This window comes from Meriones unguiculatus, chromosome 6 (assembly GCF_030254825.1).
Source record: "Meriones unguiculatus strain TT.TT164.6M chromosome 6, Bangor_MerUng_6.1, whole genome shotgun sequence".
In the NCBI taxonomy this organism is placed as follows: Eukaryota; Metazoa; Chordata; class Mammalia; order Rodentia; family Muridae; genus Meriones; species Meriones unguiculatus.
Genome location: NC_083354.1, coordinates 113,484,961 through 113,499,167, shown reverse-complemented (window position 1 = coordinate 113,499,167; position 14,207 = coordinate 113,484,961). Strand labels below are relative to the sequence as shown.

The following is a 14,207-nucleotide window of genomic DNA, read 5'->3' as shown; positions in this document are numbered from 1 at the left end:
TAAAATGATGGTGCTGGAACTTGCAGTCTTACGGGATTGTTGTAAAGATTGGGTTAAATACCGAGTGCCTGGCAACGAGTGTTGGATATTTTCGCTCTGCATTCTGATGAGCATGAATCTCTAAGGTTGTCATTTTTGGGAATCGGGTCTCTCCTCAGAGCTGTTGTCGGAGATGCTTGGGAGAGTCCTTTGAGGCGGTTCCTGACCTGTGTCCAAAAGGTTCTTGTCTCTAGTACTAAGGAGTACTCTAGTCTCATCATCACGTTGTTCCAAATCAGTCCCTCCCCAAACGTTGCAAACACCAAGATCTTTTCTTGGTGCTTGGGATGGAAACACCCACCCACCACCAGCACATGCTCTGCCCATGAACTAAACTACTCTCCCGAACTCAGAAACCCTAAGTTTTTGAGAACTATTCTAAAGGACGATAAAAGGAGATGCTTTTTGGGATGAGTGTAACCTCATTTCGAGAGTCGGATAGATGCAAAGGCTGTGCTGTTCGGGATGAGTGCTTGCTTTGTTGTGTACTATTGCAGAAATGCATAAAGCACAGCACCCAAAGTAGAGAGACCTTCTGAACAACAGCTTGCCACATAGAAACAGCAGTGAAGAAACTGGAGGCTGCTTGAAAGCTCTGCACTCAGGAGCAGAGACAGGAAGATTGCTGAAAGTTCAAGGCCAGTCTGAGCTTCACAGTGACTTCAAGGATAGACCTTGTCTCAGAAAATGGCAAAAGGGGAAAAAATCTGAACCAATAAACGGCAGAGCTTTGAACTCAGCTCCGCTGATCAACACATTTTCAAACCAAAAGAAGATGGGACTTACTGTTCTTATTTTTGACAGTTTTATGGTGCTGTGAGTTTCTTTGCTCAGCAACATCCTGCTTGGTAGTTTAATTGCATGATTCATAATCATTCTTCAGCACCTTTGATTTAAATCACAAGTCTGGGAGCTGCTGCATCAATTATTGCTTTGAGAACAAGATGATTGTCTGAAGCTTTGTGCGAACACGTTCTGGCAGTGTTTTGTTTTTGTTTTTCAAAATGCAGCTCCCTTCTCTGTGTACAGATGTAAATAAATTGCCCCCATTGACAGTTATTCACCGTGCTGCTTGCTGTTGGTGACGCTTTCTTGATTGGGTAGGATATGGTCAGGAATGCTAACCCTGAAATGTGATGTGGCAAGGTAGCTGGTAACTTCAAAAGCCTTCCAGAGTAAAATTATTTTGAGATAGTGATGTGTGAATTGCTGACTTACCAGCTCTGTGCATTGCCCACTCCCTCCCCTCTGGATGTTTGTTCAGATGTTTCCTTCTTATTTAAAATTGCATGCAGCCCCACACTTCCTATAATGTATACTTACCTGTTTGTGTAATTACTCATCTGCTGTCTGCCACTAGAGGGTAAGTTCCATGTGGCTAAGGGTGCTTCCGCTCATGTTCCCTGCTGAATCCCCAGTGCCTGGAAAACAGCACTTGGCACAAAAAGCTAGTGGATATATGGCTTTGAACAGATATTTCCAGCACAATTAATAGTTACTTAGGCTAATGCAGCAACACTTTGCCTTGCCTTGTTGCCCAGGAATAAAACCTCCAGACAAGGTTTAATTCCCTCATACTCCACAGGCAGATAGCTAAGTTTTTCTACCATTTTTTCCAAACAAGCCACTCTAATTGTTGTCAGGCGGTCTTCGTTCCATCTAATTATACCTATAGACCTGCGGTTGCCTTTTTGAAGTCTTTCACTTCTGCAGAGGGGGACCCAGAGTGAGAAGCCAAGGCATTTATCTTCCTCCTACACACTTTTCCAGCCTGTATCTCCCACAGATGAAAACAGCGATCCTAACCTAGGCTTTTAAACATGAAGTAAGGTTTCAGTGGCAGCGCTTTGTAAAGCCCCAACGTGAGAGTATCGATTGCTTTGTGATAGTTTTGTTTTTACTAGTGACTTGGCTGCTCTCCTCAGGTGAGCTGGCATTCAGACAGATAGACAGATAGCTGTACCGTTTGTGCTGAGACCCCTGCTGCCCTTTCAGTTTAGTGTTTAGCCTGCACCCCACCCCCACCCTGCCCCTTCCATGCCACCTCGCCCAGATGCTGGGTGAGTCCGGTTGGCTTGCTCTTTTCTCAGAGTTCTGGTGCTAGCTTCCTCAGAAAGTGACCACAGTCTTCCTTGACTTGGGATTCTCTGAGTGGCCTTCTCTTCACCTGTCGCTGCATCTAGACGGACACGAAGGATCGCATGCAGAATCTCCATGTTTTACTTCCTCAGAGTTTTCCAGTTACTTTGAAAGGACACAGGCCCACGTATCTGCTTCATAAGTAAATACGTACTCAAGTTCTAATAGACCTTCCAATCCTTAGAGATGACACTTCACAGCTTGTTTTGAGAGTGCGGGCTTAGAGAGATGGCAGGGAAATTGAGTAGGAAGCAGAAAGACTTGAATATATAAGACAGACTGCACAGAGCAACAGCTGCAGCTTTGGGTTTTCTTGTGGCGTGTTATTCCTAAGCCGTGTCTTGTTTTTATATCTCCAGGCACACATAGTGCTGTTTCTCTTTGTTTTCTGAGCTGGATAGGACTGAACATTCCCTTCTTCTGTTTGGCTCTGAGTCCACACAATGTAATTTCTCTCTGTGTCTGTCTCCTCCCCACTCTCAGATATGGTCTCTGTGTAGTCTAGGCTGGCCTTGAAGTTGCAGCCCTCCCTCCGGCTTCAGCCTCTTGAGTGCTGAGATAACAGGTACATGTTCATACCTCTTCTTAGTTTGTCTTCTTGCATGTGTGGGGAAGATACATCCCAGAGTTTTTATTTCATTGGCGCAGTGTGACATACTTGAGTTTATTGGTAAAGCTTATGTTTTTTGTTTGATATCAGCATTTGGTTTAACCAAGTTTTTTTTTAACTGTACGTTAAAAATGTCTGTGTGCATATTCCAATTAAGTCATTGTTTTTATTTCATTTGTGACATTTTCAGATATAAACTTGATTCAAGAGTTTATTCAAGAAGCTGAGATAGGAATATCTGGAGTTTAGGATGAGTCTGAGTAAGACCCTGTCTTTTTTTCTTTTTAAAGAACTTCAGACATTTCTGCCATTCAGTTTTGATCTGTTTTTCTGTTGCATACCAAATTGAGCTGGTTTTTTTTCCCCCTGTATTGGAGAACACATTAGCTTAACTTTGTTCTTGAGTAGGCAGACATAGATCTGAATTTCTTTAACCATTCCTAGAATGAAGCTTGCAGTTACTAATGAAAAAAAAAAAATTACTGAGGAAAGCTATATATAAAGGTCTTAAACTTGGACATTTTAAAACTTTAAATTAAAATTTTATAGCTTTTGCTAGTGGTGTAGTTAGGTCAGGACTTGAATCATGTACTGTAATTTCATTAAGTATTATAATTTAAGTATGTAATTGGTTATATATAATTAGTGTGCTTTGGAGAATGTCTTCAAATGTGATAACAATAAAGCTTACTTTTAGGAAAAAAATTTGAAAGCAAATACCCAGATCCTCCTTGTTTTTGAGATGCCTTTGTTTAGAATGTTGAGGCGCAGACCTGCGAGACATCCCCACCCCGCAGGAAGTGCCGTGCAAGGAAATCTGTGTTTCCAGGGAGGGTGTATTAAGATATCACAGCCTAGTGGTGTGTGTAATGAAGGGAACGACGGAGTAAGGAGGGAAACGGTAATGATTCGGAAGACTGAGCAAGCAATGAGGAGGCTCTGGTTACGGGATCATACCAGCCCGCCTTAGCATAGCTCAGATTTACCCACTAGCTATTGTGGCAGAAGCGGGGTAGAGACAGGATCAGAATGGAAGTCTATCCACTGGTAATGGTTGAGTTTGTGCGCTTTGTGTAGGAGAGAGAGACAGAAACTCCTGTCTGAACTCCTCCAGTGTACACAGTCTCAGCCCAGCTCCACTTTCTGCCTCCCTCCCACTCTGCTTATGCTCACTGACCTTAAGGGGTGTCCTTGAAGTTCTCTGTGTGAGTATGTGAATGGAAAGGCTTGGAAGAACAGTGCAGCCCCATTGTGACTGGGACCCCAAGACACAATGACCTTGGGAGGTGAGAGGGACAGGGCCCAGCCTTGCCACCCTGTGTGTTCTGAATCAAGTCTGCGGAGAACTTTAGAGCCTTCCTCTGTAGCTGGCAGTTCTGATTCTAGAAAGGAATACAAAAGGCCCTCAGTGGCCACTGTGCCTCCTCACTCATTTCCCCTCCCTACCTGTCCTTAGTAGTTTCAGGGAGCAGGGCTCACATGGCTTCCCCTGAGGCTGGCTCTTGGACCCTTCTCAAATTGATAGATGCATACTTTTCATTGTGTTGGTTCCAACTGTATCACTTTTCACTATCAAAAATCAGGAGGAATAAAGGTGCCTCTAAGAGAGTATAGCTTAGGGAATATTAGGACAGCTCTGTGATTACAGAACAGGGAAAAATCAAAAAGGGGGTGGGAGCAGGCCTTGGAGGAAGGATGTGCTAGCAAGGAAAACAGGAAAGGTTGTAACTGATTCATGCTGTGAGCTCCAGGAAGGGGAGAAGGTTACTATGTATCTTTCATCAGGATCCTGTTAGGTTTTAAAATCTCTTCTGGGGGAACCTAATTTACAGATGGGACAAAGACTTGCTTTGTTTCTGTGGAAGCATTTCAGCTATGGTTGGAGCTAGCATCCTCAGAGGCGGAAGTAAATAAGTAGAGATTTATATACTGCAGTAAACTTTAATAAAATAACCAGTTGGTTCGGGGTTAGAATTTCCTGGGAGGGGCCTTTAAGGTAATTTTAAAAGCCACTCATCTTGTTTCCTACTTAGAAATGATCCCCTCCCCTGTCCCTAGTTTTCTAGGTAAATTAGGATATGCTTGTAGTTTTTAAGTCTTGCATTTTCCCTGTGTCAAATTAAGAGGTAGGTACAGAGACCTCCCATTTGTCTCTAACCCTTCCATGTACCCCACCTCCATTATCACCAACCCCGAGCATATTGGTTCATTCACCAGCTGATGAGCCTATCATAATCACCGGAAGTAATTAGTTTACGTTGAGGTTTCTCTGTTGGTGTACATTGTGTGAGTATGGACAAGTCAGAATGCTATACTCCCATGTTTAGTATCAGATTATACTTTGAAAATCCTGTACTCCACATCTTTCTCTTCCCACCCTGCTGCCCTTGGCGGCCACTGGTCTTTTTATTATCCTGTGGCTCTGCCTTGATTCTAATTTCAGTTAGGTGAGAGCTCACAGAGTGGAGCCTTCTCAGACCTGTATCTCTTAGTGATGTGTATTTTAAGATCACCCCCTCATGTCTCTCTCTGGCCTAAGAGCTTGCTTCTTTGTAGCATTAAAGAATATCCCATCGTCTGTGTATGACAGTTTATTAATCCGCTCACCCACCAAAGGATATCTTGATTGCCTCTATGTTTAGGCAGTTACAAACAAAGCTATTCTGACATACATTTACAGCGTTTGTGTGTGTATGGATATAAAACTTTAACTCTTGGGTTTTTTCTTTTTAATAAAGCAGTTAATTAATCTAGCATCCTTTGTTCCCATCTTCTTGTTGCCTGGTGATTCTGCCCGGATCCCTGTCTCCTTGGTGTTAGCTTGTGGCCTCCATTTTGGTTCGTTTCTGTCTTGGGTTCTGGATGGGCCACACTGGAGCCTCCCGTGGTGTCCTTTGTCGGTCATGGAGCCAACTCTAGCTTGCCCTGAATGCACAGGTGCTGTGCTGTGAAAGCAACACACACGTAGAACCGTGTTCATCACAGAGAGAACACGCTTTATGCTGGGCCGGCTTGACTGTGCCACCCGTTTGGGGATTTTCAGCTTCCTGGACTTTTTGAGACAGGCTGCCAGTCCTGTCAGTGCCTGGTGGGTGGGTTATGTCTTTTACAGTGATTCCAGGCATGGTGTGGCCTCCATGCTGCCAGCTAGGGAAAAGGGTTAGGCTTTTGTTGTGCTATTGTTAAAGATTTATTTGCATGGCAGTATCTGTGCACATGAGTGTTCAGCAGCCATGGAGGCCAGGAGAGAATTTCAGATCTCCTAGAACTTAAGTTACAGGCAGATGAGTGGCCCAGCAGCGATGCTAGGAACCGAGTTCATGTCCTCAGCTAGAACGGCAGGCGCTCTAAATCATTGTGCTTTAGTTTTCGTAAGACTCCATTAGTGTCTTCCAAAGTGAATGGGAGTTTCCTTTGGCTCCTTCCTCAGAGCATTTGGTGGTCTAAGTTTTCTGGATATAGTCCATTCTAAAAGACGTGTATCTCCAAAGAAATTGCTTCCTCTCCATTCTTTTCTCTCTCCTTTTTCTTCCTCTTTCCCCTGGTGAGGATTGAATACGGGGCCTTGAATGAATAGGTAAGTATCTTATCCCAGCTATAGCCCTAGAATCTCGTTTTAATTTGCATGTCTGTGATGATACGTTACGAAGAATCTTATCTTATTAAGGTGTGCTTATTTGCCACCTGTATATATGTTGTTTTTTTTTCTTTAAATTATTTTTATCTGCCTCTGTGTTTGGTTGGGAAAGCAGTTGTATGCCACATTGTATACATGTGGAGGTCAGAGTACAGGTTGTATGAGTTCCACCATGTCAGGCCCAGAAATGGAACTCGAGTCCTGCAGTCAGGAGGCTTGGTGGCAAGTCATGTTGGCCGATGTGAATCTTACTTGATGAAATTGTATGGAAGAGTCTTTGGCCCATTTTTAAATTGTGTTTTTCTTTTTTAAAATTCTTTTAGACACCCCTCAAATGTATTAGGTGACATTCCTTTACTGAATAACTTTTGCAGATATTTTCTTCCAGTCATGGCTTACCTTCTCAGTGTCTTCATACTCATTGGCTGCTGCCTGTGGGGTCGCGTCTACAGTCTTCGCCATATCAGGCCATTCAGGTTTCCAGGTTATATTCTGGGGCTTTTCTATATGCATGGGTTTTCTTTCGTATCCTCTTATTGAGTCTTTTAGCCCTTTTGTTTGGGTATCATTGTTCTCAGTTACCAGTTTCCAGTTCTGTCCTGCTGCAGACATTCATAGAGTTTCCAGCCTTAATCCCGTGCCTTACTGCAACTCCTTGTCTCTCTTTGCTTTATTTTTTAAGAATGGATACAATTCATGATGGTGTCTACCTTCAAATAGAGTGTGGTTTGCTAGGCAGCGTTGAACCACTTTAAAATCCCTGAAGAAATAGGCTTTAAAAGGTGTGGGGGGGGGGTAGGTGGGACATGAGGCTAAGGGAGTATGGGTTTTATATAGCCCACACTAGGCTCAATGAATGTTCATATATTTAAGCAGTACTTAGATGAAAAAAAATTAACATAGAGTTTGAACATTTTTCACAGTAGAGTTTAACCCATATGTATGTAATCTAAGATTAAATCCTTAAAATAAGTAAAAGTAAAAAAGATAATCTCCTTTACTGAAAATATCTTGTTGATTTACACTTATTTGTTCTGTTTTGTTTTTTGAGACAGGGTTCTCTGTGTAGCCTTGGCTGTCCTGGACTAACTTTGTAGACCAGGCTGGCCTTGGACTCATAGCAATCTACCTGTCTCTGCCTCCCTGAGTGCTGAGATTAAATGTCTGAGCCACCACCACCCCCGTTAACAATTATTTTTTAACTTTAATGATTTTGTTGAGAATTTTTTACATACATACATACAATGTATTTTTCTCATACCCATAGCCTTTCCCCTTCCTCCAGCTTTCCACAGACTTTTCCAAACATATCCTCCTCCTAACTTCATGGGCTTGTTTTGTTTTTAATAATGCACTGAGTACAATTAGTGCTACTTAATGTCCACTTGAATGTGCCGCTTTCTCCTGGAATGTGGACAGCCTATCAGGGCCATACCACCAAAGAAAAATGATCGTCTCCCAGCAGCCATCCGCTGCCAATGGCTCCTCAGCTAAAGGTGTGGGGCCTTATGTCTCCATGCTGAAATGTTCACTGACTTGGCCTTGTTCGGGTCTTAACACACAGAACTAGGGCTACTGTGAGTTCATGAGTGCCACAGCCATGTCTTGTCCAGAAGGTGTCATTTCATAGCACTCTTCCCCATCCTCCAGTTGCTACATTCTTTTACTCTTCTGCTCCCTCTTTTATGATGTTCCTTTTTGAGCCTTCAGGTAGGGCTTGCTCTGGATGTCCTGTGTAGGGCCGATCATCCAGCAGTCAGTTATCAGTCTTCACTCGTTTGTTTATTGAGGCAAGCTCTCTCACTTGAACTGGAGCTCATTGAATCTGCTTATCCAACTAGCCTGCTTGCACTGGGATTGGATCCAGGATTGGATCTGTCTCTGAAGCATGGAGATTTCGGTCAGATCACTGCTCCCTCCTTCATTTGAACAGTGCTGGGCACCCACACTCGGCTCCTCACAGGGAAGCGCATCACGCACAGGTGGTTTCCTCAGCACTGACATTGCAGGGGTAGTCCTGTGCCTCATTCCCGACCTCTCCAAGGGTAGGCCACTGAAAATGCCTTCAGCTGTTGCTGAATTGCTCCCAGGTGAGAGCTGTTATGTAATCCTTCCTGGCTGTTGTGCTGCCCTCCTGAGTTAGCTGTGCCTCTTCAGACCTGGCTGGTCTCTTGGCAGTTCTTCTTCCATCTTGGCGGCCATGCCCGTATTGAAGACGAGTGTACAGTAAGCTCAGTTTCCCTGCTGTGAATTGACATCTGATGACTTCGTCTGAGTGGAACCATGTCTCAAAAACAGCTGTAGAGACCGTCTGCAACCCTGCTACTGTTTTTGTTCTTGTCATTATCTGAAAAGCTAATATCGTTTGAACTTCTCCAAAATTTCCCATTTTTATTTCACAGGGCCAGAATGGCTTTTCCTGTTCTTTTTCCCAGTTGCGTTTGTTTGCTTTAAGAAAAAAAAATTTTTTTTTGGTCAGTCTTCTTTTCATTCTAGTCTGTTTAGAGTGTGATCAGAGGATGCTTCTTCAGAATTTTAATTGCTTGGCTTTTATGGAATAAATCAGAATTAAATTCATAGTAAAATTAACGTTACTTTTTCCTAATTCTGCTTTGACTACTTAAAGGTAAGTTCATGAAAGACAGGCGTGGGGGCATGCTTCTGTGGGCCTAGCTACTTCGGAGAATGAGGTAGGTGAAATCACTTGAGCTCAGGAGTTCAAGGCAGCACAGCAAAGTCTTGTCTCAAATAAACACTTCACAAGTCTTCTCCTTTGGTTCCTGTAGGACTCTGTAGGGTGTGTGTACGTATTGTGGAGAGTGTATGGTAGATGGATAAAAAAACAAAACAAAAACCAGCATCAGAGCATCTTGGTTTAAATCCTAACTGTCCATTGCCAGTGGAATCTACCACTTTTCCCAAACACAAACTTGGGCAATCTGGACCTGCCCAGAATCAGTTTTGCCTTTACTATTCCAAGTGGAATGCTGCCGTACATGCATAGTGGTTTGATTTGGTGACTCAGATAGTGCCCTGTTCATTTCCTGTTCCTGTTAGCAGTGTCTTGGCTGTCCACAGAGATCTCTTCTCAGGCCAATTACCAAGGGAACCAAATGGACAGTAGCTGTTGGCAAATACTAAGGGTCAGTAGCTTTCACTCTCCTCTTGATGCTTGTCTGAGACCCCGCAAACCATCCTCACCTCCTGCGTCATTCCTAGCTCTGTTGAGTGTGACAAGACAGGCTCGGGGTAGGGCACCTTTCATCCTTACAGTGCCGCCTTATAGAGTAGATGTCAGGAAAAGCTGGCAGCCTCTCTGGGTTTCTCAGTAAGTGGATCCGCACATCTAGACATGAAGTCTAGGTTGTTTTGCTCATGTCTCAGTGGAAGCAGTGTCGTCCCTCATGTGAGACAGGACATCCTGTCTCAAAGCAGCGAAGCCCTAGGGAATCTGTGGTATAGTAGATCCTGAGTTTCTGTGGCACTTTCCTCCCGTCCTCTGTTTCTGGGGCTTGCTGTTTGCTGTTTCTGGTTTACTGGAGCCAGTTAAGCTAATGTCATCAGTGTGGTGGCCTGTGATTCAGCATGATCTCAGGCTTCTGGAGCAGAGATTCTCAACCTTCCCAATGCTGCGACCCTTTTATAGGCTCCTCGTGTTGTGGTGACCCCCAACTGTAAAGTTACTTTCATTGCTGCTTCATAACTAATTTTGCTGTTGTAAGGAATCTGATAGGCAGGGTATCCATGGCCCCTGTGAAAGGCTTGTTCAACCCCCAAAGGATTGAGACTCACAGGTTCGGAACTGCTGCTCTAGAGTCGGGACCATATTCTGGAAACGTTGCAAATGTAGCTCTGCGGTATGACAGTGGTGGTGGGTACTGCTGTTTCTGTCACGTGAGAGCAGGCTGAATCTCGCCTCCACTGATACTGTCAGAAAAGACACCATTTCCCAGCTCCTGAGCTGTATACTATCAGGGATTATCGTAACAGTCACCATCCCAGCATTTGGGTTGTCTTGCATCTGGAATTACACCACCTGGTTAGATTTTGGCAATCGTAGTCATGTCGCAAAGTTTTTTTGAGCTCTGGAATAGACAGTTTAAGTGGAGGTATGATAGGATTCAAAACTCCTGATTCATCAGCTTTTTGGTTTGGTTTTGGTTTTTCGAGACAGGGTTTCTCTGTGTCTTGACTGTCCTGGACTTGATGGTAGACCAGGCTGGCCTTGAACTCACAGAGATCTGTCTGCCTCCCTGAGTGCACCACCGCCCCTGGCTCTTATCAGCTTTTTGATAATGATACTGATTTCTGAACAGGCTTCTAAGCGATAACGACCAAACATAACAAAATAAAACAAAAACCATCACATCGGAGTTGGACAAGGCAAATCAACAGAAGGAAAAGAGCCCAAGAGAAATCACAAGAATCAGAGACTTACTCGTTCATATACTCAGGAGTCCCATAAAAATGTTAAACTGAGAGCTATGTATAATATATACGCAGAGGACCTGGTGCAGACCTGTGGGCCCTGTGCTTGCTCCTTCCGTCTCTCGGCTCATAGGAGCTTTGCTCAGTGACTTAGAGGACCTTGTTCTCTTGGTGTCCTCTATCCCTTCTGGTTCCCTTCCGCCTTCTGCCTTCTCTTCTGTGGGGACCCCTGAGCTCTGAGAGGAGGGATTTGATGGAGATACTCCATTTAGAGCTGTGTGTCCCAAGGTCTCTCTTTCTAACTGTGTATCTGGCTGTGGGTCTCTGTGTTCCTATCTACTGCAGGAGGAAGCCTCCTTGATGATGGCTGAACAAGGCACTGATCTGTTAATGTAGCCGAATATCATTAGGAGTCATTTTATCACCACCTCTTTGTCCTTTTGTCTGTCTGTCTGTCTGTCTCTCTCTCTCTCTCTCTCTTTCTCTCTCTCTCTCTCTCTGTGTGTGTGTGTGTCTAGTATTTGGTTTTACCCTAAGTCTCTGGGTTATCTAGTAACTGGGTCTTGGTTAACCAAGCCACATTGGCTATGGGTTCTGTCTCATGGAGTAAGCCTTAAGTCAGAGCAGACATTGGTTGGTTACTTACACACACAAACTTTGTGCCACCATTGCCCTAGCATATTTTGCCAGCAGGACAGTTTGCAGATCAAAGGCTTTGTGGCTGAATTGGTGTTTGCATTTCTGTTTTGGTAGCCTACAGAGTGCTTTTCCATAGCAAAGACACTAGAACATGGGTTTGGTTCTATGTAAAAAGCAGCTCACTCTCTCTGTGTTCGGTGAGTTGTGTGAGTGTTGTCTTCAGCAGTGGGGCCTTGCTCTCCGCAGTTTGAGGAGAGCAACCAGTTGTCTTGGCAAGAGCCTGGGTTGTTTGGGGATTTTCATGGGACCTACTGTCCAACAATTCAACTGGATGTAACCCAGAACTGGTTCTGGAAACTCTGTTTGGTAACAAGAGATGCCCAGGACTCCATTTTCCTCTTTATTTGGGTACTTTACTAGGATCTCCTTCATATATTTTAGGAAGTTTCCACTGCACTAAGCTTTTATTTGAGCCCTCAAATGCTCCTCAATAGTAGCTGTCTCTCCCGGTATTCCCTCCCTCAGTACCATCTCCGCTCCACCACCGCAACCTGATCCTCCTGTTCCCATCCGCCCCATTCCCACCCCAGCCCACCCATAAAATTAATTTAATTTTCCCCAGTCCCTTCTTCTGACCTCTCTGGCTCTACTATATTGTGACTTGGTTATCATTTATTTAATGGCTAACATCCACATATAAGCGAGTACGTGCCATGTTTTTTTATTAGGTCTGGGTTACTTCACTCAGGGTGTTTTTGTTCCATTCATCTGCCTGAAAATTTCATGTTGTCTTTTTTTTTTTTTGTAGCATCTGAGTAACACTGTTGTGTAAATGTGTACCATATCTTCTTCATAACCATTCTTCAGTTGGGATACATCTAGGCTGTTTCCATTTCATTCCATTTGGAGTCAAAGTTTTTTAAATCTGTTTCATTCTTCTACCTCCAGTTTGAACAGCACCCTTTGATAAAGATGCTGCCTACCTTCCAATATATTTCTACCTTTTTTATCAAGATCAGGTGTCTAGATTTATGTCTGGCTCTTCACTTCGATTCTGTTGACCAACACGTCTGTTTTCATGCTGTATTTATTACTGTAGCTCTGCAGTACAGCTTGAAATCTGGAATGCTCAGACCTCCAGCAGTTCGCTCACTGTTCAGGATTGTTTCAGTTATCCCAGTTTTGTTTTCTTTTTTTTTCCTGTGTGTTCCTAGTGGAAGTTTTAAGGTCACCTAGGTATACTATTAGAGCAAAGAAATACTTTGCTTTCTTTCTTAACAATTTGTATCCCCTTGGTTTCCTTCAGTTGTTCTATTGCTTTATCTAAGACTTCAGTTAAGGTCCTAAAAAGGTATAGTGTAAACAGTCTTGCCTTGTTCCTGATTTTAGTGAAATTGCTTTGTGTTTCTCACCTTTTAATTTGGTGTTGGCTATAGGCTTGCTGTACATTGCCTTTATTATGTTTAGGTATGCCTCTTTTATCCCTAATCTCCAGGAGGGGAAGGATTGGATTTTGTCAAAGGCCTTTTCTGCATCCAATGAGATGATCATGTGTTGTTGTTTTTCCTTTCGGCTTGTTTATGTGTAGATTACATCTACCCTTTTTCATACGTTGAACCAACTCTACACATTCTGGGATGAGGAAGTGTGTGTGTGTGAGAGAGAGAGAGAGAGAGAGAGAGAGAGAGAGAGAGAAAGAGAGACAGACCTGATATTGGTTCTAGGAATTCTGATCTTCTGTAAGAACAGCCAGCTCTCTTGACTGCTGAGCTATTTCTGCAGCTTCATAATGCCTTTTTATTTTTTGCTTTTTAAAATTGGTGTTTTTTTTTTCCTGTTGTTTAAGGTTCCATGATGGAGTTTGAACTTTACGTCAAGAGGTTTCATATTTTGGGTTAGCTCTGCTGAGAACTTTGAAACTTCAGGCTCAGTTTCTGTGTCCTCCAAGACGTTAAATGCAGAGAGATTGTACCATGGACTACAAGGAGAGCTGCCCAAGCGTAAGCATCCCCAGCTCTGATGAGCACAGAGAGAAGAAGAAGAGGTTCACGGTAAGTGTGTAGCAGGAAGCTCCCGAGAGTAAGGACATTGACTGTCTTTACTCGTGTTCTTTCCTAACCAGGAAGGAGTCTGCTCCTCTCCTCCCTACCTGTCCAGATTTTACCAAATGGGATGAGCTATCCTCACAAAACTTTAGACCAGGCAGTGTGGCACATACCACTAATCCTAGCACTCTGGAGGCTGAGGAAGGTGGATCTCTGAGTTCAAGGCCAGCCTTGTCTATAGTGAGTTTCAACACATCCAGGGCTATGCAGAGAAGCCCTCTCTCAAAAAAACTACAAAAAAGAAGGAGAAACTCAAAAGCCCTATATGTTTGTGTATAGACATTGTGTCTTTGCACTGTTAGCTGTCAGGTGGTGTAGACTCTTGAAGTCCCTGAGCCCATGTTAAGAACTACCGTCCTGAAATTGCTATAATGCCTTAGGGCATTTATTTCTTTCCACTTCATTTTTAAAATGTTGCTCTCTTTTATGTCTTTTCACCTGAAAGGATCCATTTACTTGGATGTGTAAATTGCATGCTTGTGGCCCCACAAAGGACAAAGGAGTCAGGTGTCCACGGGTGTCCTTTGTCCGTGCCCATTCTTTTTTTTTTTTTAATGATTTTGTTTTATGCACCAATGCTCTGTCTGCATGTACACCCGCATGCCGGAAA

At 43.6% G+C, this 14,207-nt stretch overlaps 1 protein-coding gene across 5 annotated transcripts in view; it reads left to right on the top strand.

The window, feature by feature from the left end:
- The window catches only part of Sgk3 (serum/glucocorticoid regulated kinase family member 3), a 93,209-nt gene that overhangs the window by 43,689 nt on the left and 35,313 nt on the right, over nt 1-14,207 (top strand). For 4 of the 5 annotated variants that reach the window (XM_060385891.1, XM_021644433.2, XM_060385889.1 and 1 more), the window contains exon 2: nt 13,339-13,543. In XM_060385891.1, the coding sequence (XP_060241874.1) occupies nt 13,448-13,543 (96 nt within the window). In that variant the 5' untranslated portion in view covers nt 13,339-13,447. Of the gene's footprint in view, nt 1-2,639; nt 2,744-13,338; nt 13,544-14,207 lie in introns of those variants that run through there. The other variant, XM_060385890.1, reaches the window with a different exon arrangement.